Here is a 26,445-nt window from a genome sequence, read left to right on the forward strand (position 1 = left end):
CAGTCTCAGGAAACTTCTAGCAGCTTGAAAAATGTAGCAAAAGTGACCCATGCCTGTATTGCGCGCACAATATATTACATTGCCGATTTTCGCAATCAAGAAAACAATGGCGAATTTACAAATTTATGATGAATATTCGCCCAAATATTGGCAAAATATCGCGAATATTGCCCCTGCCTCTCATCACTATTGGGCATATCAGAGAGTCATCAGTCAAGTCCCTTCTGGCGTTCATGGGTCACTTACTGCTGGAGTAAGAATGTGGCTGAGCAAGCTGAAAATCCACTGAAGCTGAAGGCATTTATTTTCACATCCTTTTTAGATAAATGATTTTATCCCTCTCATATAAATCAATATATAAAAGTAAGCACTGAATGCGCTTAGCTTCTCCCCTCTTTTAAATCCCTTAAAGGGCTTGTGCTAAATGGACATTTCCTGTCTATATGTCCTATCGGCATGGAGAGGAGTTTCCCTGTTCATTGGTCAGATCACGGAGCTGTTGCAAAGTGTATCTGCAACTCTGCATGCCATGTGTTACTACATTCACAAGTGCCCTCCCCAAGCTTGGTGATAACTTCTGAGACACCCCAATAAAGTCTATCCCACAAGAAATATCCTATGTTTGTTTTTTTTTAAACTAACACCCAGATCTATAGACTTTTATAATTGCACTTAATTATAAATATAGTATTCCCTCTTATTCAATAAAATCTATATGTAAAGTGCCATCTGTTTGCTGTTTTCCTTAATTCTCTGTCAACCTCTGTAACGTTGATGAAGTGGAAGTACCTACTCAGTTCCACCCTTCAACTGCCACCAGTCAGATCTGCTATAACAAGCTCTGACAATTACAAGAAGAGAGCTGCAACAAGAATAACACACCCCCTGAGCTGTGATAAGAAGAGAGCTGCTGTAGAAGGGACATCCCCCTGAGCTGTCATAGGAGGAGAGCTACAGCAGAAAGGACACACCCCTGAGCTGCCAGCTTGAAATAATTCTAGCAGAGCAATTGTAGCAATGAATGGGGAAACTCTAGATTCATGTGAGGTACTGGGCTGGTCATGTACTATATGATGTCTCATTTTAACCTTTTTTACATTAATCATGGGATAACTCCTTTAAACTATTGTAGGAGAGTTGCGGGAAAAGTAATAGGAATAGCTCACTCCTATGCGAATAGGGACCAGGTGCTGTAGGCCAGGAAAACTGTATCACCCATACAGAAAAGTATTAAAGATAAATAGATAGATTGGACTGGCACCCTGTATGTGTGGTAAAATATGGATAAAATGGACTAAAATACAATATAAGGTGATCACATAATTGAATTCACAAAAACTCAAATTTACAATAAAATACACATGATAAAAAATAAAATCTGTAATAAAAATGGCAAAAAATTTATAGCAGCATTGAGATGTAATATTTCATAAAGCTATTTCAAACATATTGGGTTCTAGTGATCAAATATAATATAATATCAATGATGTATAGTACTTCATAAGAATGTCCCAATTATATTAGTTTCTGATAATCAAATGGATTCAAAAATATTCTTTCTGCGTATAGTTCCGTGAATAGGAGACAAAAACAAAATATTGTCCTTTCTCTCAACAGTGTCTGTATAGAGAGGGCTAAAAACCGCTTGGTTCTGTAGTTGTGGGTCCTGTCCACAGTTTGAACACAGACCAATATGCCTTTAGTCGCAACCTAATTCAATGAGTGAATAAAGTGCTATGTACTCCGAGGTAAGAGAGATGGGTCTTACCTTAGCCCAAATGATGGTTCAAAGTCAGGGTGACTCCCGCTTACTTGACTCCCTATAATGAGCATAGTCCCGCGTTGGTGAAGCTAGACGCCGAAGTGGTGCAGTCTATGGTGTACTTCTGGCGTACTTCTGTGCTCGAGCACAGTTCCCGCGATACTTTGTCATAACCACAGACCAGAAGAACGCCAGTTCCCACGATACCTCGCTACAGTCTCGGACCAGAGGTACGTCACAGACCACGTGGGACGCGGGCGCTCTGGGATACAAGCAACTTGTTACAAACCAAGCCAGAAGTACGCCATAGACCGCGCCACTTCGGCGTCTAGCTTCACCAACGCGGGACTACGCTCATTATGGGAGTCAAGTAAGCGTCACCCTGACTTTGAACCATCATTCAGGCTAAGGTAAGACCCATCTCTCTTACCTCGGAGTACATAGCACTTTATTCACTCATTGAATTAGGTTGCGACTAAAGGCATATTGGTCTGTGTTCAAACTGTGGAACGGACCCACAACTACAGAACCAAGATGATATTTGATCACTAGAACCCAATATGTTTGAAATAGCTTTATGAAATATTACATGTCAGTGCTGCTATAAATTTTTAGCCATTTTTATTACAGATTTTATTTTTTATCCTGTGTATTTTATTGTAAATTTGAGTTTTTGTGAATTAAATTGTGTGATCACCTTATATTGTATTTTAGTCCATTTTATCCATATTTTACCACACATACAGAGTGCCAGTCCAATCTATCTATTTATTGTAGGAGAGTCCCCGGGATAATAATGGACAGACGATACGTGCCACCAGAGGTCCTGGCCTCGGTGGAGTAAGAACCGGATCATTGCGGTTACAGCGGCGAATGCTGCTGGTGCAGCGTGTCCGGGCCGGTTCTTACTGGGAACAGGTAAAGAGCAGGGTGGGTGCCTGTTCCCCATGGCCAGCCCAGGTTTTTGGTGGAGCTGGGCCTTTGAAGGACCCAGCCTGCTGAAGATGGGGGGTGGGTTGTGTCTTGCTGTGCTGGAGATTTTCACAGAGGCAGTGCTGGTCAAGGAGAGTCTGGGCGCAGCACAAACTGAAGGATAGCCCTGGGACCTGTGGTGCTACTAGCCGAAGGGGCTCTGACCTGAGGGAGACAAAGGCAGGTAGCCTAGAAGCCTGCAGGACCGGTGTGGTCTGTCCAGAAACAAGGTGATTCAAACTTGCTGTTTATTTGCTATGGAAGGACTTTTGTTTTATGCACTATGTGGATATGCACCTGTGTGGTCTGCAGATTGCCTGTTATGCCTTTGGTGTGAATAAAGTCATGGTGTATCACAAAGACTGTCTGTGATTGCCTCAATACTGCCGCCGCTACTGTAGCCTACCACGAACACATCCCCACACTATATATTGGTAGGAATATAAATCACACCTATTTTTGGAACTCATTTCTTTATTTCAATATTTTACAAGAATAAAAATCAAATCAAATGCAGAGTTGTGATATTTAATGAAAGCTATGAAGCTATTTGAATGTTATTTGTGTAATAATATTTATTATAATTTACCAATTTAGTTTATAACTAAGTCAGTCAATTTCAGAGTGAATGTGTGGGGAGAAACTGCCAACTACTGTCTATAATTGTTATAATGGCAATATAATGGTACAATGGTACCAATTACTGATGATTTATGTAGTAATAAGTTAAAAATTCTCATAGTGATGCATAAAATGGGCTTGGTCTCTTTTGTTGAGTTTCTTGCAGGCATCTTCAACATTTTTCGTCATTCCAGGAGGACCACAGCTGAACACACCAATTTTCTTCACCTTTTGGAAAAAGTTAAAACACACATCATTATTTGCATATCTTGTACTGCTATTTTTAGAATAAACTGCTCTCCTCTCATATCATATATTTCCACAGACAGTACGTTTTATCTACAGCGATACTGTCAGCATATTGTTTGTAATATTGTCAAATTATCCATTAATATTTGTCTATGCTTAGATAAAATCTCCTTTTGCAGTTAGCTGTCATGCAGAACTGTGAGAGAGAGGAGGGAAGTCTTTATATTGTTCATTTTTTTTAAAAAATGCATTAAAGTTTAACTTCAAATTCAGTTTTCTCTCCTGACTTCTACTTTTTTAGGGTGTCTGTTTGGAAAAATGAAAGTGTTTGTACTGTTAGTGATATGTGCTTCAGACACTCTCAAACTGCACTGTGGCATATGCCTCAAATTCTACAGGGTGGGCCATTTATATGGATACACCTTAATAAAATGGGAATGGTTGGTGATATTAACTTCCTGTTTGTGGCACATTAGTATATGTGAGGGGGGAAACTTTTCAAGATGGGTGGTGACCATGGCGGCCATTTTGAAGTCGGCCATTTTGAATCCAACTTTTGTTTTTTCAATAGGAAGAGGGTCATGTGACACATCAAACTTATTGGGAATCTCACAAGAAAAACAATGGTTTTAACGTAACTTTATTCTTTCATGAGTTATTTACAAGTTTCTGACCACTTATAAAATGTGTTTAATGTGCTGCCCATTGTGTTGGATTGTCAATGCAACCCTCTTCACACACTGATAGCAACACCACAGGAGAAATGCTAGCACAGGCTTCCAGTATCCGTAGTTTCAGGTGCTGCACATCTCGTATCTTCACAGCATAGACGATTGCCTTCAGATGATACGAGATGTGCAGCACCTGAAACTACGGATACTGGAAGCCTGTGCTAGCATTTCTCCTGCAGTGTTGCTATCAGTGTGTGAAGAATGGGAGAAGAGGGTTGTATTGACAATCCAACACAATGGGCAGCACATTGAACACATTTTATAAGTGGTCAGAAACTTGTAAATAACTCATGAAAGAATAAAGTTACGTTAAAACCAAGCACACCATTGTTTTTCTTGTGAAATTCCCAATAAGTTTGATGTGTCAAATGACCCTCTTCCTATTGAAAAAACAAAAGTTGGAGGTTTTTTGACTTACAAATATTGATGGAAAAATAGTGAAAACAACATACTGACCATATTTTGCCATGTGTGAATGAGGGCTAATGGTAAAGGTTACTTTAAGGACATGGGGGTGAGTCATTTATCAAATACTGGTATTTTACACTGGTCTTTGGTAGCCCCTGCACTGCTTGAGGATGCGCAGACCTTGTCATAAATTAGACACATCCTCCAGCAGTCTGTGGGCCCCTGACTGGTGTAGATTTCAGTCGTAATTAATGTCTAGAATTTTCCTTTGAATTTGTCATGGCTGATAGTCCCATTTTCACTACAACCCCTACCCCTGCCACTCCCCAATGGCGAGGATGGGGAAGTGCTAGTTTTTTACACCAAAAACTGTCATAGTAACAAAAATCTTTGGGAAACGCTAAATGCATGTATAAAGCTGATTCATTCTGCAATCAACTAATGGTGTCAGATCACCGACTGAAATTGCTATTGTTGGTAGTATAATTAGCGTTATACTGAACCTCAGGGTGGACATCTTGTAAAGAATTCAGAAATCCCGTAAATGGTGGTCTTCCAAAATGTGTGACAGATCTCAACCCAGTCATTAAGCTTCTGCTCTGAACTTTCTGGAAGTGCCGCTCACAGATGTACTGCAACATCAAAGAGTTTATATTTATTTAGGGCATTTTTAAAACAAATATATAATTAATACAGTAATTACAATGTTACTCTACAAATGCTATTCTTATGTGATTCTTATGTTCTTCTGCAGGATCTGGGAGATAACAATGCATCTGCAACTGCTGGGAAGCCTCTTTTTAACTCTCATACTGCAGAAATGTGTTTTGGCTTCACTGTAGAGGAGGTGAGCACATTGTGCGCTCCTGCTCTTCGAATGATCTAATGAAAGCAGCTTCTGTTCTACAGCCAGGATATGATCAGCTTCTGATCCTAAACCTTTGGGAAATGATCATAGGGGACTTGTCTTTCAATTTGTGGAGGACCCCTTTGCTGTCAGCTCTTTGGACATAGAAAGGGCGCCAGAGCTGTCTATTCAGTAATACGCCACAATAAGTTTTGCCTAACAGCAGCCTGGGTCATACAGACACAAAGGTGGTCATACACATGAAACTAAAAGTCAATTGAAATAGCCAGCTACTGTTTGAAAAACAAGCACAAACGATCATTTGAGATTGCTAATGGCAGACTCTTGTCTGCCAAAAGAGTCATTGGCCACGATGAGAAATGTTGGCCTCTGAAACAGAATTATCCCTTAAAACGTAACCTTTGTCATTGTAAAACTCCAAAAATGAAAACAACCCCATTAAAACATCCTACAGTATCCCTACTCTCTCCCTGCCTAGTAGTGGAACTGCCTCCCTGACAAGGGCGATCCCACTGTCTTCACAGTAGTTCAGTCAGTCACTGGTAATACAACAGAGATTAGGTCAGTGGGACACTGTAGGAGATACCATCTAACATTAAATCTGTCATATGAGCCCCAGGTCCAGTACATTGGTCAATGAGAACACTGTAGCAAATGTTAGACAGCATCTACTGTTACATCAGTCATGAGAACTATCCAGTCCATAGAAATAACCCTGAAAGTATAGTCCTATATAGACTAGTGTAGACAAGAATACAGCAATATACTGGACCTGGGGCTCATATGACTGATTTAATGTTAGACGGTATCTCAGTATCTCCTACAGTGTCCCATTGACCTAACCTCTATTGTATTAACGGTGACTGACTAAACTACTGTCTATCAGCATCACAGTCTGATTTTTTTTCTACCATTCCTTGCACTTGTAGGTGACCCCATGTCTTCTTCCTGGATACCCCAGTAAGATCAGGGTAACACAGGAAGAACAAAGAAGACAGGGAGGGAGGGAGGGACAAAGTAGGGATACTGTAAGATGTTTTACTGTGGTGGTTCATTTTGGGAGTTTTATAATGACAATTAAAGGTTGCGTTTTATGGGCTAAGGCTACTTTCACACCTGCGTTCGGGTGTCCGCTCGTGAGCTCCGTTTGAAGGGGCTCACAAGCGGCCCCGAACGCACCGTCCAGCCCTAATGCATTCTCAGTGGACGCGGATCCGCTGAGAATGCATCAGTCTGCCAGCGTTCAGCCTCCGCTCCGCTCAGCGAGCGGACACCTGAATGCTCCGTGCGGAGGCAAGCGGATCCGTCCAGACTTACAATGGAAGTCAATGGGGACGGATCCGCTTGAAGATGACACTATATGGCTCAATCTTCAAACGGATCCGTCCTCCATTGACTTTCAATGTAAAGTCTGGACGGATCCGTTCAGGCTACTTTCACACTTAGAATTTTTTCTAAGCTATAATGCAGACGGATCCGTTCTGAACGGATACAAACGTCTGCATTATAGGAGCGGATCTGTCTGAGCAGACATCAGACGGACCCGCTCTGAACGCTAGTGTGAAAGTAGCCTAATTCTGTTTTTGCAGTGATGATATTTACAATACCTCATATTTGATATCCCAACTTCTGACAAGTGACTGGTCAGATCTGTGATGCCATTGGGCTCAAGGACCACTAGCATATAGGATGATGCTAAACTATTCAAGTTATAAAATAAGGATGTGAATTATTTATTCCTTAACGGATTAAATTTAAACTTAATAAAATGTATTAAAATGCCACTGTCCATATAATATACATTTTATTGTACATATAGGGGGATATTTATTACACTGGTGTAAAGTAGAACTGTCCATAGCAATCTTTCCCCCTTTCATTTTTCACAGCTCCTTTGGAAAATAATAGTAGGAATCTGATTGGTTTGCTATGAGCAACTAAGCCAGTTCTGCTTTACACCAGTTTGATAAATTCCCCCATACTACTTAAAAACAAAAACCTACATTTATTAGGGATTCATGTGACTGTAATAACCTGACAAACTAATTTGTTACTCAGCGTGAAAAATCAACCATGTAAACAAGACAGAAAGCCAAGAAATACTTTTTTTTCTACGTTTGTGAGCAAAATATGTACTATATATAAATTTCACAGTAATATCCACAATTTCTCCTGCATACAGCCACATCAATGTAAAAATAAAAAAGGTACGGAGGAATAGGTGAAAATGAGACACAGAGTGCAATGAGGGTCATTTATCAAAGAGCAGTGGTTTAGCTCTTGCAGCGCTGGAGGACGCTTTTGATTTATAAATTAAGTGGATCCTCTGGCAGACCATGCATCTAGATTGCAATCCAGTCCTGCTCGTAACTAGTAGATTTCCATAGTTATTTATGCCAAAATTTTGGTATTTCTTACAAAACCAACTCCAGCATATTGAATGTGAAGAACAGAAAGAAATAGATTGGGCAGCAGGTTTACCAGCATGGCTGTGCGGAAGTCAAACTTTTCACTAAGTTGCGTGATGTATATATGGACTGACAGAAGGTCGTTGCTATCTTTCTCTTCCACCTCTTTAATGATGTCTGTCAGCCATTCAAACTGCCGCTGAGTGCGAGTTACCCAAATGAAATAAATCTAGAAGAGAACAGGACAAGTATTTACATTCAGTCCAGAGGTATATTCCGCATGATGAGTTCTTGATGCAGTTCTGGAAGCCAAATCCAGGAGTGGATAAAAAATAAACAAAAAGAGAAGTCGTATCTGTTCTGTATACTTTCTCTTCGTGCATAACCAACTTCCGATTTGGCTACCAAAACTGCAATGTGTGGCCGTAGGGTATGTTTGGGAGTGCGTTTCAGAGCAGATTTAGTGCAAAAAAACAAGATGAATCTGCTCTGAAACCACCATCCATTGTTTTCAATGTGGCACTGCGCCACAGTTAATGCAGCTGAGCTTAGCAGGAGCCTGTTCATGGTTTAGCTACATTCAATGGAACTAAACCTAGAGTGCCCTGCATGAAAACCCACGGCAGAACCGGCAGTGCAGCAATTTCTGTAATCGGATACACGGCAGTTCTTGTCGCGGACAAATTCCTCCATCCAAACACACGCTTATATGTATTTTTTTTATTTATACATAAGTTATACTTTCACCCCTGTAAACAGTATTTTTCATTGTGGACATTCATTTCTAGAATAGTGCATGTTAGTTTAGAGATGCTGTGAATATCCCTTAGAATATGAAAATAGTCACTATGGCAAAGATCAGCCCGCTGGAAGTATAATGGTGATTGTTAAATTTACATGATCTGCTACAATATAGCATGTAATGGTAAAATTCGCTTCTCAGCAACTAAGAATCAATTATGAATCTCTCAATATCTGCTCAATCAAAAAAAGTGGTAGACTGTGGTCATTTGGATACTTATTTTTAAATGGAAATTATCATTCAAGGTGTTGTTTAGAGGGCATTCTGACTTAAAAGGGTTATTTGGGATTTAAATTGATGACCTATCTTCTATCGGTATCATATTGGTGGGGGGCTGACACCCAGGAGCTCCACCAATCAGCTGTTAGAAGAGGCTGGTGCTCCGTTAGCTCTTCCTAGGCCTTGTGACCTCATTGTACATCAGTCACGTGGCCTAGTTGCAGATCAGCCCCATTGAAGTGAATGGAGCTGAGCTGCAATACCAAGCACAGCTGCTATACTATGTATGGCGCTGTCCTTGGTGATCTGCCAATAGTCGGCTATAGTGAGTGTGGTGGCTCCCTGTAACAGCTGATCAGTGGGGGGGCCGGGACTCATACCCCCGCTAATGTGATAATGATAACCTATCCTGAGAATAGGTCATCATTATAATTTCCTGGATATTCCTTTTAATAGAGAGTGGTCCCCCTATTTAGGACCCTCATCTATTCACCAGAGTGGAGAGCAACAACAAAGAGTACCTCTCATTCTGGAGGACCCAGCACATCTCTGCATTACTCAGTCATTTGATTTCAATAGGCACTGCTTCATCTGTACTGTGGCAATGGTGAATGCTGGAGATCCCAAAAAGCACCATGTCCATCAACTTATTGTCAGAGAACCCTTATACTAAAACCAAATTGTTAGCGTGAACAGCCTCTTTAAAATACTCACGATATACAAAAAGCCAGTTTGCTTAATATAGTAAAGCAATGGCACAAACAGAATCCTTTACATGTTCATGTGTAGCCATATATAGAATAAATTGCTTGATCCCGGATGTACATAAAAATCTACTTTTATTGCAGCCTGTGAAAAATCTTTCCTCCTGTGAAGCTTAATTTCCTACGCGTTTCTACCACACCCTATGGTCTTATTCATGGCATGAAGTGAAATAATACACCCTTAACCCACTATATGTACACACCCATTGGTAACAGGTATCTGCACACAGCACAAAGGTTACAATTAGAACAGCAATATCGCAGTGATGAAAATAACAATAAACTGTATGCATGCATCTAGCTATGTGATCAAAAAGTTTAAAATTGCATAGAATAGCTAAACAAATGAAGAAATAATAAAAAGCTAAATATCTATATTATTCAAGTTTCTATCAAAATAAATACAAAATAGTAAAGTTCATAATGAAACACAATTTTTTTACGCAAGTTAAAGGGGTTGGTCCAAGTTGTTAATGCTAGCCCATTGTAAAGAGCCTTTGCATTTAAGTATTTTTTAAATTACAAAGTAGGGGACATTTACTAATGCTTTTACACCACTATTGTGGCATTAAAAATTGGCAAATTATGGCAATTTGCGAGTTTTTAAGCTTCTCAACACTATTCTGAAGTGGAGAGAAAGGCCGGGTCTTAGCATGACCCACCAGATTTACTACAACTTACGCCAGAAACTTTGGGTAACTTTTTAATCGTGTCTTGATAAATCTCCCCCTTTGTTACCAAAATTGCACCACATTCTAGCTTTGTTGCCCTACAAAAAATGTCATCCTGTTGGTTTGTTGCCCTACAGTTTCTCCTGGACAAAACCTGTAGTTTGGTCCTAGGATCGGGTCCAACATGCGTATTTCTGCATGTCCTCCTCCTTCCTTCCAGTACATTGTGCTGCTGCTGTCATAGCAGGGAGGAGGCTGGGCTGTATTATCAGTCCAGCATTCTCTCCCCTCGCTCAGCACTGTACATTGTGAGATATGACAAGTGGCTCAGAGCTGCTTTCAGTGTTCAGCTGAACCACCAATGATAATAGGAAACATCATTACTGTATTTTATTTTATTTTTTGCTTTTAAAATGAGCCCTCTCTGCCTATAAAAAGCTCCGAGCATGTTATATGCACTTTATATTTGTAAAACGTTAAATAAAGTTTTTACATTCCTGTATTTTGTGGTATTATTTCTTAAGAGCCATTGCTTACATCCATAACCCCCTCCATGAAAAAGTAATATTAGGAAAGTAGCAGTATAGTATAGTATTATTGTTGCTTTCTAAGGACAGAAAATCTCTTCCTCTAGATATTAAGCTTCTATGGTGTGGTGGTAACTTTGCTATGTACCATGCAACAGGTCTGGGCATTAATTGCCAAAGGATATCTATAAGATGATTATTTTACAAAAAAGATAAATGGAACTCTTACCATAAAACAAAAGCTAGAAAGTTACATTTCCATTTTTTACTATGACCAACCAGGGGGCAATTGAACCCCAGACCTACAGTGTAATCAATTATTATTACAATTAATATACTGTAGTATAGTATTGCTGTTGCTTTCAAAGCACAATCTTTCCTTTAGAGCAGTGAGGTTTTATAGTGTAGTATTAAGTTTACTGTCTTCCAAGTTCTAGGGTTTGATTCCCAAAGGAGATCTGTAAAGTGCTTTTTAAGGTTATGGCAGAAAAATGGAACTCTTATCATAAATCAAAAGTTTGATAGTAAAATTTCTATTCTGTGAAGGAGCATTCTACTGTGTGGGACACTAAGGGGCATAACTACTATGAAGGGGTCCAATAGTAGGTGCTTTTTATATATGACTATGATACCCTTACTCAGTAAGTATTCAAATTTAAGGTCCTCATATAATATGGAAATATACCTATTAATAATGTTTTTGATTTTCAATATTACAGTTGGTGTATCATTGGTATTCTTTTTTACGGATTAAATCAGGGATGCTCAACCTGCGGCTGCCCCTCCAGCTGTTGTAAAACTACAACTCCCATCATGCCCTGCTGTAGGCTGTCCAGGCATGCTGGGAGTTGTAGTTTTGCAACAGATGGAGGGCCGCAGGTTGGGCATCCCTGGATTAAATGATAAATCCTGACTGACTTTAGTTATAGGTTTGTGGTATGCTCTTTTAGTTATCCACTTGGGTAGCCTCTTGTCAGGAGGCATTTATAGATGTTTTTGGCTTGTAAGTGGAAATCAGACAGTATATTACAATTTCTGCTAGCTTGAATCATCTATCTCATCCATAGGAATGGCTTTCAATGTTTTGAATGGTTAGTTCGGGCAGCTGTAACTTTCCTATATGTGAAAGTTTGAGTAATATTTCCTGTTTGAGTAAATCATTGTAAATCAAGAAAAGAGATATAGTTATGATAATAAGGGTGTCTAAAACAAATGAGTAGGAGTTCATTGATGTATCTGCTATAACAATCATAGGTCTATAAATGTATTATCATGGGAAAAAATGGGTGTGTATATATAATGGGTTAAAGGTGTATTTCACTTTATGTCATGAGGAAGATGGCAGGATGTGGTGGAAACACGTAGCCAATAGAGTTTCTCAGTAGGAATGATTTTTAACATGCTTCAAAAAGTTGCTTAAAAGTTGGATTTTATGTACATGCTGGATCATGCAATCTATTCCCTTTAAAATACTGTATGACACTAGGTTTATATTTTCAATCATATTAACTTATGATTAAACTTTTAGAGGCATCAAGAGGTCATCAGGGAATAATGACACTCGGTGGCATGTGCTACACTGGTCTAGATAGGCCCTGTGCCGCTGCAGGAGGCAATTAATACATAATGAGATGCAGGCCTCATCATAAATCAAATGCCTCCTCCACCATTCTGTGTGCCTGACTGAAATATACTCCATCTTGTAGCCGGCATAGATTTCGGTCATGAGTTATGCCAGTTTCTGCCATGAATTATGATAAATGTCCACCCCCTCCACCGCCCCCATCTCAGAAACTGGCAAGTGTGGCATAAAAATGTTAGTTGCAACTAAATTTAGTCTAAATAGCTTTAAAAAAAAGTCACAAAAACAGGATTTGTGACTTTTTTACGCCCATTGTATTATGTTTTGGTGATTTCCAGATCATGTAATATCCCATAAAAAGATTTTTTTTCACTCATATTTTATGGATGTTTACAAAATTCCCCTGAATGGCAGATGATGAGAATTCCAGTTCACTGCAATTTAATGTTTTATTTCACTAAAGGAATATGTTCTGTGTTTGTGTGTATTCTTATTCAAATATGCCCTGTGTAGTGATGAATAAGATTAAGGATAAACTTGTACTCATACTTTCTTGCATTGTATCCTTGCATTGACTGATGATTTGAAGACCAGATCTTTTAGGATTGAAGCAAATGGTGTAACTCCGATTCCTCCGCCAACTAACACCGACACTTCAAACTTATTCCACTCCTGGTGTCCCTCTCCAAATGGTCCATCCAAGAAAAGCTAAATAATAAAGACAAAGTAATGAAAGTGAAAATAGCTTAATACATAGATTAAAAGGGGTTGTCTAAGGATAATTCAAAAGAGTAACTGGCTGCAGTGGAGGATCGCACCAACAGTGCACAGAACTGCACTGGAGACAATGGTGAATATAACATTATTTTTTTTTTTTTTTTCGGTCATTTGGGGGACTTGTCTGAAGGTCTTGAATTATCTCAGGCAATCCCTTTAATTACGTGCAGATATACTATGCCAGGTGTCAGCAATCTCCAGCACTCAAGCTGTTGTCAAACTACAACTTCCAACATGGCCCATTGATTTTTGTGGGAATTCTTAGAACACTTGAGCAAGTGTGCATGCTGGGAGTAGTAATTTCACAACAGCAGGAGTGTCTCAGGTTGCTTACCCCAAGAAAGTATGTGACAACAACTTTTCTCCAGAGAACAAAAGGATTGGGCAGTTGAAATCCAAATTTCATACACATTCTATGGTCGGCCATGTTTGACCAACATACATCTTTTGTCTATGACCAGATTTGGAATGAATCTGAAAATTTTTAGCCAACACTCCAAAAATAGCAAATGTCATGTATACCTTAGGGGATGAAGGAGATGAACAAAGCTGCCTTAGGCTTGTCGTCCATGGTCCTACTGCTCTTATATGTAAACTTAATGTTTCTTCATGGGGAGCAGATGTCAGTGTGAAGGGATGGTATTCATCTGTACCAAGAGACAAACAGGCGATCCTGACCCATTGTCCAGACTTGTAGTCAAAGTCAGACGGCCGTTGAAACTTTAAGGAAGTTACACCTTCAAATTACAATAAGTGAAATAAAGATTATGCATGGAGTGATATGTGCAATTAGATTCCCTTGTGAAAATTGAAGCCGCAAAATAGTTAAATGATTGGATATTGTTTGCTGCCATTCTGTATATTGATCAGTTTTCACTAAATTTAAGGCTCAACTTTCATCCTAAAGTGAACCAACGCCTTTACAGTCATTGTACATCCTTTCTTTTATATATTTCTTTTTTTTAATTTTTTTTTTAATCCTTGTTGTTTTGATATTGAATTGTATTTGTTCACAAACACTTTTATATTTCTATTATCTGTATCTCTTCCTTTATCTGAAGAAGGGATTAAATAAGAGAACAGTGCCCCAGCTGGCACTGGGTTTAACAGATTTCAGGATTTTACTTTGCAATATACAATTATACCAATGAGAAAACTTTTCTGCCCCACAAAAGAAAAACTAAGAATAAAAGTATGCAAAAAGTAACATAGCAAAAGGCAAACCCACAGATGTAATAGAAATGGTTCGCTTGCTCAAGACCCCTTATGAGCCATACAGAAGAGATGCTAGTTGCAGTTGACCCAAGCAATACCAACTATTTACTGGAGGATTCTGAAGCTGTACAATGATCTCGAAACCAGCCTCATTAGTAAAACACCATTGTAATGAATTATTGCATTTTCATTTTTCAATGTTTATCATGAATTACCTTGATTACAATGTGTTTTATCAGGTAATATAGTCCACTACATACCTGAGGGAAGTTGCTTTGCTTCCAAAACGTCTATCTCAATCTTTTTTCTTCTCAGACTAATCAGTTTGTCAAACACAAAGATTATAGCCGGGGCAATAAAATATATATGAAACTTTGGTTGTTGAATGAGTGCAAAACTGCCATGAATGATAATCTGCAGAATAAACACCACAGAGATAAGCATTTTGTTCTAGCATTATGTCCTACCAGAGCAATCAAGTAAAGCAATGTCTATGATCTTCTAACATTGTTTAACTTTACCAGAAGACGTAATTCACTCAGACTATGTATGTCTATAGTGCTGATCATATTTACCTATGCTATGCCAATGCTTAAATGTTGGCTGGAGTACCATTTCAATTATCAAAACACAGTTTGGTGACATAGAGACTATGATCTTTCAGTCTATGTTAAATCTAGAAACTATTAAGGTGTAAGCATGTCCTCCTCTAAGAACTTCCCTCTATGAGCCAAAGTAGAGCCAGTGGCTCCTGTTCTGCAGGATTCAACATAAGTTTATACAGTATTGCATGGTTGTTGAATCATTTGTATATGTGCTATGTAATAAATGAGCAGCTGCAAAGAGCATCCCCTGGTTATATACACTGATAGTTGGAGAGAGAGGCTGGATCTGAGGTGATCTGTCTTCAGGACAGCTGCATTCAAAGAAGGGGTTATCCAGATGGGCGACCCCTTTTATAAAGAGATAGGGTGGAATTTATCATGAGGGTAAAAATTTAACTCAGTTTTGCTTGAGTCTTTGTTGGCAAACTTTCAAATGTTACAATTTTGTCTTATCCTTAAACCTAACACTTTTGTTTTGGAAAGCAACTCCAGTTTTCCTACTCCACCCTACTACTGGAGTGAGATTGTGACTTAAAAAAAAAACATCTCAATGATAAATCTGGAGTGAAAATTATTAACATACCTAACTACAACCACTTTTCAAAACTAGAGTGAGTGATTTAAAACTACAAAATTCACAAAATTCTTGTGCAAGTGCAAAATGTCACAAAAGCCCTATTTTATGACTTTTTGAAGCCAAAAACCTGAAGTGAAGGCATGAAAAATCAGGGTCATACTGTATACTGAGCATCTACTTAAACAATATGAGTAACGTATCAAATCCATAAAATCCTAACTTTCAAACCTTGTTTTATAAATGAGAGAATCTACCATATTTTTCGCCCTATAAGACGCACTTAGGTTTTAGAGGAGGACAATAGGAAAAAAATATTTTTCATTATACCTAAGGTCAGACCAGCAATCAGACCCCCGATATTAAACAGACCCCAATAAAACCTCAGATCAGACTTACAATCAGATCTCAGCTCAGACCCGAGTGTACGACCCCCAATCAGGCCTCAGATAAGAGCCCCAATATAAATGAGACCCCCATTCAGACCTCAGATCAGCCCCAATGCCTCTTATCATGAGCCTTCATGCCTCTTATCAGCCCCCTAGCCTCTTATCAGCCCCCAGCAGCCTATCAGCCCCCTGATTTAGCGGCGGAGCAGGCATGTGTGTCAGGAAAACCTGCTCTGCCAGGCTCTCCTTCTCTCTTCAGGTATGTCTGGTACATCACAGGCTGCTGTTCCTATGCAGCACAGCCTGCGATGTACCGAGCATAATCAATGCACCGCACAATTTAAATGTCTTTGCCCTGTATTCACCCCATAAGATGCACTAGCGTTTTATGGGGCAAAAAATATTGTAATTCTTAATCTGAACGCAATGCTTCTTTTCTCCACCTAGACTTATTTTATGGGCTTTTTTTATTAGAATCTTACCAAAATATAGAAAAGTACATATAGATGATGAATGATCCAGAAGCCACGGAAACTGACACGTCGAAAATAATATGAAGAAAACACGTACATGAGAGCCATGATTGCTAGGAGCAGGACTCCAGTCATACCTGTAGGTAAAATGAGGATTATGCAATGTCAGTGACATTTAGGTACAGATTTACTAATACTATCTAAAAGTAGGACTATATAAATGTACGGTAGATAGACTGTCTTAAACTGCACCAGAATTATCATAATGGCTTATTTTGGATGATAAATCTGGTGCATCATTAGGTTTAGTTTTGCTTCAAAAATGCTCCTAAATATAGGCATATATTTTTGTACAAAATGTCGCACTTAAGCCATGCCCATGTCATGAAGCCACACTCCTTCCACCAAATCATGTCTCTTCTAACATGTAAAAAGGTTAGAAAAGTTTCTAAAACACTTGATACATGTGGTGTAAAGTATGTATGACTGTGCCATTTTTAATATATATATATATATATATATATATATATCGATATTTGCACAAAATTGCTGCATACAATGTTTTTTGTCTGACCGAATTCAGGCATATATGCCCAAGGAACGGCTGGATCCCTGCTACATCCCATTATAAACAAAAACAAAAAACAAAAAATTGACCCAAAGTGTCCCTGTATAGGGAGGAGGGGGAGACCATTGTCCACCCAATATAAACCCCAGAGAGAGGGACACATTGAAGTAAGACTCGGTAAAAGCTCCCGAGTTAAATAGCGAAAACAAAAGGAAAGGAGCTCATAATACCAAAAAATGTCTAATTTATTGAGACATGGTTAAAAAGATAACAAGGATAGAAGCAATAAATGAATATGATGCCATGAACATGATGAAAAAAGAGCGGGGGACAAAAAGGAAGAAAAACGCCACCCTGGGAAAATGAACACACGGATCAAAAAGGCATGGTACAAAGTATATGTGTAGCATGGGAATCAAATACTGAATGAATAATCGCACCCATGTATGAAGTACTGAAACTATGAAGTGCCAGGTGAGATATCTGTCAACGCATGTCACCTCATAGAAACATAGAAACATAGAATGTGTCGGCAGATAAGAACCATTTGGCCCATCTAGTCTGCCCAATATACTGAATACTATGGATAGCCCCCGGCCCTATCTTATATGAAGGGTGGCCTTGTGCCTATCCCATGCATGCTTAAACCCCTTCACTGTATTTGCAGCTACCACTTCTGCAGGAAGGCTATTCCATGCATCCACTACTCTCTCAGTAAAGTAATACTTCCTTATATTACTTTTAAACCTTTGCCCCTCTAATTTAAAACTGTGTCCTCTTGTGGTAGTTTTTCTTCTTTTAAATATGCTCTCTTCCTTTACCGAGTTGATTCCCTTTATGTATTTAAAAGTTTCTATCATATCCCCTCTGTCTCTTCTTTCTTCCAAGCTATACATATTAAGGTCCTTTAACCTTTCCTGGTAAGTTTTATCCTGCAATCCATGTACTAGTTTAGTAGCTCTTCTCTGAACTCTCTCTAGAGTATCTATATCCTTCTGGAGATATGGCCTCCAGTACTGCGCACAATACTCCAAGTGAGGTCTCACCAGTGTTCTGTACAGCGGCATAAGCACTTCACTCTTTCTACTGCTTATACCTCTCCCTATACATCCAAGCATTCTGCTGGCATTTCGTGCTGCTCTATTACATTGTCTTCCCACCTTCAAGTCTTCTGAAATAATTACTCCTAAATCCCTTTCCTCAGATACTGAGGTCAGGACTGTGTCAAATATTCTATATTCTGCCCTTGGGTTTTTACGCCCCAGGTGCATTATCTTGCACTTATCCACATTAAATTTCAGTTTCCAGAGTTCTGACCATTCTTCTAGTTTTCCTAAATCCTTTTCCATTTGGCGTTTCCCTCCAGGAACATCAACCCTGTTACCTATCTTTGTGTCATCAGCAAAAAGACAAACCTTACCAGCGAGGCCTTTTGCAATATCACTTATGAAGATATTAAACAAAATCGGTCCCAGTACAGATCCCTGTGGAACCCCACTGGTAACATGACCTTGTTTTGAATGTTCTCCATTGACTACCACCCTCTGTTGTCTGTCACTCAGCCACTGCCTAATCCACTCAACAATATGGGAGTCCATGCTCAATGACTGCAGTTTATTGATAAGTCTTCTATGTGGGACAGTGTCAAAAGCCTTACTAAAATCTAGATATGCGATGTCTACTGCACCTCCACCGTCTATTATTTTATTCACCCAGTCAAAAAAATCTATAAGATTTGTTTGACATGATCTCCCTGAAGTAAACCCATGTTGTTTTTCATCTTGCAATCCATGGGATTTTAGATGTTCCACAATCCTATCCTTTAATAGGGTTTCCATTAATTTGCCTACTATTGATGTCAGACTCACTGGTCTATAGTTGCTCGATTCCTCCCTACTACCTTTCTTGTGAATGGGCACGACATTAGCCAATTTCCAATCTTCCGGGACGACTCCTGTTACTAATGATTGGTTAAATAAATCTGTTAACGGTTTTGCCAGCTCACCACTAAGCTCTTTAAATAATTTTGGGTGTATCTCATCAGGCCCCTGTGACTTATTTGTCTTCACCTTAGACAGCAAACTTAGAACATCTTCCTCTGTAAAGATACATGCATCAAACGATTTATTAGTCATTCTTTCTAGTGGAGGTCCTTCTCCTTTTTCTTTTGTAAAAACTGAACAGAAGTATTCATTAAGGCAGTCGGCTAGCCCTTTATTCTCTTCTACATACCTTCCGTCCTTTGTTTTTATTTAGTTATTCCTTGTTTTAATTTCCTTTTTTCATTTATATATCTGAAGAATGTCTTATCCCCTTTTTTCATAGACTGAGCTAGTTTTTCTTCTGCCTGCGCTTTAGAAGTTCTTATAACTTGCTTGGCCTCTCTCTGCCTAATCTTGTAGATTTCCTTATCTTCATTGCTCTGGTTTTTTTTATAATTACAAAATGCTAGCTTTTTATTTTTAATGATTTGGGCCACTTCTGCTGAGTACCACAGTGGTCTCCTCCTTTTTGTGCTTTTACTGACAAGTCTAATGCAATTTTCTGTTGCCTTCAATAATGCACCTTTTAAGTAGTCCCATTTCTCCTGGACTCCATGTAATCCGTTCCAGTCTGATAAGGACTCATTTATGACTAATTTCATTTTTGAAAAGTCTGTTTTTCTAAAATCTAAAACTTTTGTTTTTGTGTGGTGGGACTCTTTCACAGTTCTTATATTAAACCACACTGACTGGTGATCACTAGTTCCCAAGGTTTCGCCTACAATGACATCATATACCGAATCCCCGTTTGTGAATACCAAATCCAAAATGGCCTCCCTCCGGGTTGGCTCCTCAACCACTTGTTGTAGAGATAACCCCAGTAGGGAATTTAGAATATCTGTACTCCTGGTAGAACTTGCTATTTTGGTTTTCCAGTTTATATCTGGGAGATTGAAATCTCCCATAATGATAACTTCTCCTTTCATTGTCATTTTAGCTATTTCTTCAACTAGTAGATCATCTAGTTCTTTAACTTGACCAGGTGGTCTATATATCACACCTACACGAGTTACTGCATGGTTAGCAAACTGCAACGTAACCCAAACTGACTCTATGTTGGCCTCACCAACTTGTATTAGGTTAGATTTAATGCTATCTTTCACATACAGGGCCACTCCTCCTCCTTTCTTGCCTTCTCTGTCTCTTCTGTATAAAGAGAACCCTGGTATGGTTATGTCCCAGTCATTTCTTTCATTAAACCATGTCTCCGTAACAGCCACTAAATCTACATTCTCAGATGCCATTATTGAATCAAGTTCATTGATTTTTTTACCTAAACTGCGAGCATTTGTAGACAGGACTCTGAGCTTATCATTTCTTAACCTCTGTGCTTCTGACCTGTTCTGGCATTGTTTCGGGGGGCAAATGGACTCTTTTATTTTCACTCTTTTGCCCCCCCTTCCTAGTTTAAATACTCTTTCGCAAATTCTTGGAGTTGTTCACTAAGTACATTTGTTCCTTTGAGAGAAAGATGCAAACCATCTTTTTTGTACAGTTCCTTTCTATTCCAAGTAGAGCTATCATGAGAAACAAAGCCAAATCCTTGCTTCTGACACCATTTACCAAGCCATATGTTGAACTCCTTTATGCGCCTCTGCCTATCATTCTGAACATTATGCACAGGCAGAACTTCAGAAAATGAAATGGTGGATGCAAAATCCTGTACGTCATTACCAAGTGTGATAAAAGATTTTTTCACCTCTGACACTTCATTGCAAGCCAGGTCATTTGTCCCTAGATGGACAAGAACATCCACGTCCTCTTCCTGCTTTGCTTGCTTAACAATATTAATAATACGTCTTCTATCTCTTCTAGCAGTAGCCCCAGGGAGACATCTCACAAAACCATTTTCTTTAAGCTCCACACTTCTTATGATTGAATCACCCAGCAACAGCTGCTTCCTTTGAGACTTCACTTTATCTTTTTTGTTGCATACATTAGACATAGGAGTCGATGGTTTCACACCCTCTGTGCTTGAGTCCATATCCATGTTGTCCTTACATTCTGAGAGTGCTGCAAATGAATTATGGAGAACCACCGACTGTGGGACATGTCTTCTATCCACCACTCTAAGACTTTCAGAACCTACAGTAACCCATCTGGGGGTCCTCTGTGGCAGTGGCATTGCAGCAGTCCTAGCTGGAGTTTGTTTAACGGATAATTTAAATATTTCAGCTTTCAAAAATGCAATTTCCTGCTGCAGTAAGGAGAACTGTCTACAGATCTGACAGCATCCGAATCTCCAAAGAGTTTATCTACCTCGGTAGATAAAAATAGGTATGCAGACAAAGGGTAATGGTAAAGATGGAGGTATGCTGCAGACCGAAAAAATGCAATAAATAATGCAATAAATAAACGGAGGAGAACAGCAGGAGACAGGGGCTCACCAAAACAGGAACCGTGTGCAGAGAAGACCCAGGGTGGCGCTACCCCAACGCGCGTTTCGGCGTACCTTCGTCAGTATTTGATTCCCATGCTACACATATACTTTGTACCATGCCTTTTTGATCCGTGTGTTCATTTTCCCAGGGTGGCGTTTTTCTTCCTTTTTGTTCCCCACTCTTTTTCCATCATGTTCATGGCATCATATTCATTTATTGCTTCTATCCTTGTTATCTTTTTAACCATGTCTCAATAAATTATACATTTTTTGGTATTATGAGCTCCTTTCCTTTTGTTTTCGCCACATCCCATTATAGTTAAAGGGTCCTGACGGGCACACAACACTATCTGGCTATGCCGAATCCTGAGAATTCTGGCAGATTGTTCTTCACAGGAACAGCCTGCCGGATTTCTTTGAAGCATGTGTGAAACACTAGCCTAAAAGAAATACAGCAGAATGCCACTAGGACATCAACTTTTTCTCAATCTTGTCCTTTCATTAAAAAAAAATGTATTACACCGGGCATGACTAGTAATAAGGGAGAGACTGTTTTATTTCTATTAGGCAAGTCAATGACACTTTCCTAAAAATATCTCTGGACTTTTAACCATTGATATTGAACAACTCATACAGTCATTAAAAATGTGCTAATTCATCTAACAGTGTACAGTATATTATGGGGAAAAGTTCATTGACATAGAATTTATTTGTTTACTCATTATTTTAACCATGGTAAAACTGCCAAGTTAAATATTCTGAAGAAAAAGTCTCTGTGCGATGATATCATCAAAGCCATTATATGGTAATCTTTGGAAGCCGTTCTATAATGACTCACCTGGTACAGTCTCAAAAAACCACCAATAATATTTGTGTGGAAACTCAGATCTATAAAAATGAATAAATCATAGTGATCATTACACCATTTCACAACTTACATATAGAGTTATTGTAAGCATTTTATATCACATATCTTGTACTGATTCTTTAGCTACATCCTATAATACTATCCAGACTTCAATGACCGCAAGCCCATTCCACTAGACAGCTCATCGGCGCGAGTAAATAGTGTCGCATCCGCACTGATCACCCTGTGATGGCCTATCCCGAGAATAGGCCGTCATTTAATGAAAGGTGAACAACCCCTTTAAATGTTTTTTTTTTCTCTCTAGAACGCCACAACAGATTTTGACAAACTAGGTATCGTTTTAATCAGCAGGATCAACCTGACCTGGAAGTATGCCTGATTTAGTTGGGTTCATCCTGCTGACAGGAGCTTTTTTACAAAATGCAGATCTGGTCTATTATATACACTATAATTCAACATCCATAAAATATAAAGTAATACAATGTAAAATGGCGTTCAGAGGAGGGCTTCCCCTTACCATGCTGGCAATATCTTTTTGTACGATGTGGAAATCTTTAACTTGACACAAAATGCACTTAACGTTTCAGCAAACTTTGCATTAATCAATAGTGTTGTGTGTGTACATGAATAATAACACTATGGTCATTATTGTATGTGGCAATTTTGGGCAGTTTTCTCCTCTCTATGCTACAGTAGATCTTTAGTTCACAGTTCTCCATGATCTGGAGTACAGACTAGCTCCCATCTACTGCACACAGAAAGAAGAGGAGAATCTGCTTCATAAGTTTCTCACAGTCAAGCAGAAGGAACCCCAAGATCATGGAGGACATAACAGAGAAGTATTGACCTGTATGCTTGTGAATAAAACTCTCTTTGGCTGTTTGTGTCTCTCCTGTCTCTGAGTTCCTGCTCATCTCTATGTACTTGTATTAACATGTGTAATCTGATCCTTTAGTGAGCTGTTCTATCCTGTATGGTTTTAAGTGAAATTTTAAGGAGTAAAGCATTTAGCAAGCCAAGGTGGTGATGGTAAACAGCTGATAACTCTAATAAGATATATCACAAAGATTCTTATGAACATTTGTACAATTGATTTCTGCAAAGTTGTATAAAAAGTTAGTGACCATTTAAAGCATGTGTTATGAGTGTCAAGTTAAAGATTGGTCCATATGTAGTTGAAATACCAACATTTCATTTTTGACCCAAATGCTGCAGTTTATCTTACCCATTATCTGAGAACACTGTCGGGAAGAGGCAGCTGAGGACACTGAGAGGAGTGATTGAAAAAATGTAGACATTGACTAAATGGCCGACTGTGTGTAAAACTGAAGGAGACAAAATAATTGAACAAATTCAATAATTACTTATAATTTTGGTATAATTTGGCCATAACTGTATAATGGGACAAACGTACTTGAAAGGACAAGCGCACTCATGGCAACCAAGCGGTGGAAGTCTACTGCAGCATCAAATGGGATATATTGATTCAAGAAGGTCTCTCGCAGGAAAGTTATGAGATTACGGCACATAGTCAGAAGGATATAAGAATACATAAAAGAAATGCTGGCAGCTGCCCCTCGAGAGACTATAAGTCCCACATAGGTAGTATCAGAAATTCCAGTTCCTGGAGATGCAAAACCATAATCTGTGGAATACAGAAACATTCATCAAATGGGTAACATATTGATTCAACTTCAAAGATAATATTGAATTTTTTTTATATGATCTTGTACCATTCCTATCTTAAAAAAGAGCTTTTACACTGAAAATTATTCTCAAAAAAACTTGATATTTTTTAGCCCCAATACAAAATCCCTAATAGGGCCCCCATTTACCATATGCCATACTGGGGACTTCCTATGTGGTAGAGTGGCCCCTGGGTTCCCTTGGGTGCCAGGGTACCACTCCTACCTCTACAACAACTATAGCTAGATTATTTTATTTTTGTTTATTGCTATTTACATCAGTGTTTCCCAACCAATGTGCCTCCAGCTGTTGCAAAACTACAACTCCCAGCATGCCCAGACAGCCTTTGGCTGTGCAGGCATGCTGGGAGTTGTAGTTTTGCAACAGCTGGAGGCACACTGGTTGGGAAACACTGATTTACATAATTGCAGAGACAATGCAAATAAAAATTCATTTCATTGCAAATCAAAGGTCAAAGAGATTGTACGTCCTATCTTTGCTTCTACTAGTTTCTTCCAACTCTGAAAACAGCATGTGTTACACAGTGAGCTACCACTGGGGAATAACTTGGTCATTTATGATATTTAGAGGGAATGAATACTTATAAAATTACATTATATTTTGGATATGTATATGTGTATGTAAAATAGAAAGTTCAAGGCAGCACAAATCGTAGACGTAAGTAAGGAGTGCCAGCAATTGGACCCGACCCACCGTCAAAAGATACAAAAGGAAAAGATTGCAGCACTTCCAATTAGTGAAAATAATGTGAAGTCCTTTATTCAACCATGCGATGTTTCAGTATTCTTACTGGGACCATTTTCAAGCTTGAGAACGGTCCCAGTAGGAGGACTGAAACGTTGCATGGGTGAATAAAGGACTTGAATTTTTTTTTACCAATTGGAAGTGCTGCAATCTTTTCCTTTTATATGTGTATATATATATATATATATATATACACACATACACACACAATATATACATTTTTATATTATGTGAATAAGATTCTGATTATTATTACATTTTTGGTGGTGACTTTCCACATAAAAAAATAAAAATCTTAAAAATATTCCACTTTTCACATTGCCCAGTAGAGCAGATACTCTAGGCCAGTGGTCGGCAAGCCGCGGCTCGCGAGCCACATGCGGCTCTTTACACACTTTAATGCGGCTCTTCTGCAGGGCTCCAGATGCCATTTGCGACTGGACCCGCCGCCGCAGCTCTGCTCAATACAGCGGCGGGCACAGGAGATGATCGTTCTCAGCAGCGCAGGAGGAGTCTCTCCCTCCCCCCTGTGCTGCTGCTGCCCCCGCCGCTGCCAATAAGAAGAGACGGGAGGAGGAGGGGAGGGGCTGTGGCCACTGCGCCACCAATGAAGAAAACTGACCTGTTAATACAAATACAGGAGGCGGGTGCCGGAATCAAATAGCCGGCACCCGACCTCTATGACAGGGAGCTGCGATCCGCTGCAGTTGAGTTAACCCTTCAGGTGCGGTACCTGAGGGGTTAACTGCCGCTGATCGCAGCTCCCTGTCACAAAGGTCGGGTGCCGGCTATTTGATTCCGGCACCCGCCTCCTGTATTTGTATAAGAAACGTTGGTGGCACAGTGCGCCCCCCCCCCCCCAGTATAATAAACGTTGGTGGCACAGTGCGCCCCCCCCCCCAGTATAATAAGTGCGCCCCCCCCCCCCCCCAGTATAATAAACGTTGGTGGCACAGTGCGCCCCCCCCCCCCCAGTATAATAAACATTGGTGGCACAGTGCGGTTCCCCCCCCCAGTATAATAAACGTTGGTGGCACAGTGAGAAGTGCCAATGAGGGTTAAAAATAATAAAAGAAAATTAACTCACCTCCTCCAGTTGATCAGGTAGCTGCCGGTCTCCTGTTCTTACTTCTTTCTAGTTTCTTCAGGACCTGTGGTGACGTCACTGAGCTCATCACATGGCCCATTACCATGGTGATGGATCATGTGATGAGCACAGTGATGTCACCACAGGTCCTGCGTCCTGAAGAAACTAGAAAGAAGTAAGAACAGGAGACGATCAATTGGAGGAGGTGAGTTAATTATTTTTTTATTTTTTAACCCTCATTGGCACTGCCCACTGCGCCACCAATGTTTATTATATTGAGGGGGGGCCGCACTGCGCCACCAATGTTTATTATATTGGGGTGATGGGGGGGCGCACTGCGCCACCAATGTTTATTATACTGGGGTGATGGGGGGGCGCACTGCGCCACCAATGTTTATTATATTGGGGTGATGGGGGGGCGCACTGCGCCAC

The 26,445-nt window shown here is 39.5% G+C and overlaps 1 protein-coding gene across 1 annotated transcript in view; it reads right to left on the minus strand.

Annotated features, from left to right (window-relative positions):
* Positions 1-3,460: 3,460 nt before the first annotated feature.
* The window catches only part of LOC120986322 (dual oxidase 1-like), an 82,183-nt gene continuing 59,198 nt past the window's right edge, over positions 3,461-26,445 (minus strand). The window contains exons 24-33 of the mRNA XM_040414843.1: positions 23,890-24,120; positions 23,701-23,800; positions 22,446-22,495; positions 16,627-16,754; positions 14,837-14,990; positions 13,884-14,098; positions 13,134-13,292; positions 8,093-8,248; positions 5,247-5,375; positions 3,461-3,583 (exon numbers count right to left, since the gene is read on the minus strand). Of these exons, the coding sequence (XP_040270777.1) occupies positions 3,461-3,583; positions 5,247-5,375; positions 8,093-8,248; positions 13,134-13,292; positions 13,884-14,098; positions 14,837-14,990; positions 16,627-16,754; positions 22,446-22,495; positions 23,701-23,800; positions 23,890-24,120 (1,445 nt within the window). The remainder of the gene's footprint in view (positions 3,584-5,246; positions 5,376-8,092; positions 8,249-13,133; positions 13,293-13,883; positions 14,099-14,836; positions 14,991-16,626; positions 16,755-22,445; positions 22,496-23,700; positions 23,801-23,889; positions 24,121-26,445) is intronic.

This window comes from Bufo bufo, chromosome 1 (genome assembly GCF_905171765.1).
Source record: "Bufo bufo chromosome 1, aBufBuf1.1, whole genome shotgun sequence".
Taxonomy (NCBI): domain Eukaryota; kingdom Metazoa; phylum Chordata; class Amphibia; order Anura; family Bufonidae; genus Bufo; species Bufo bufo.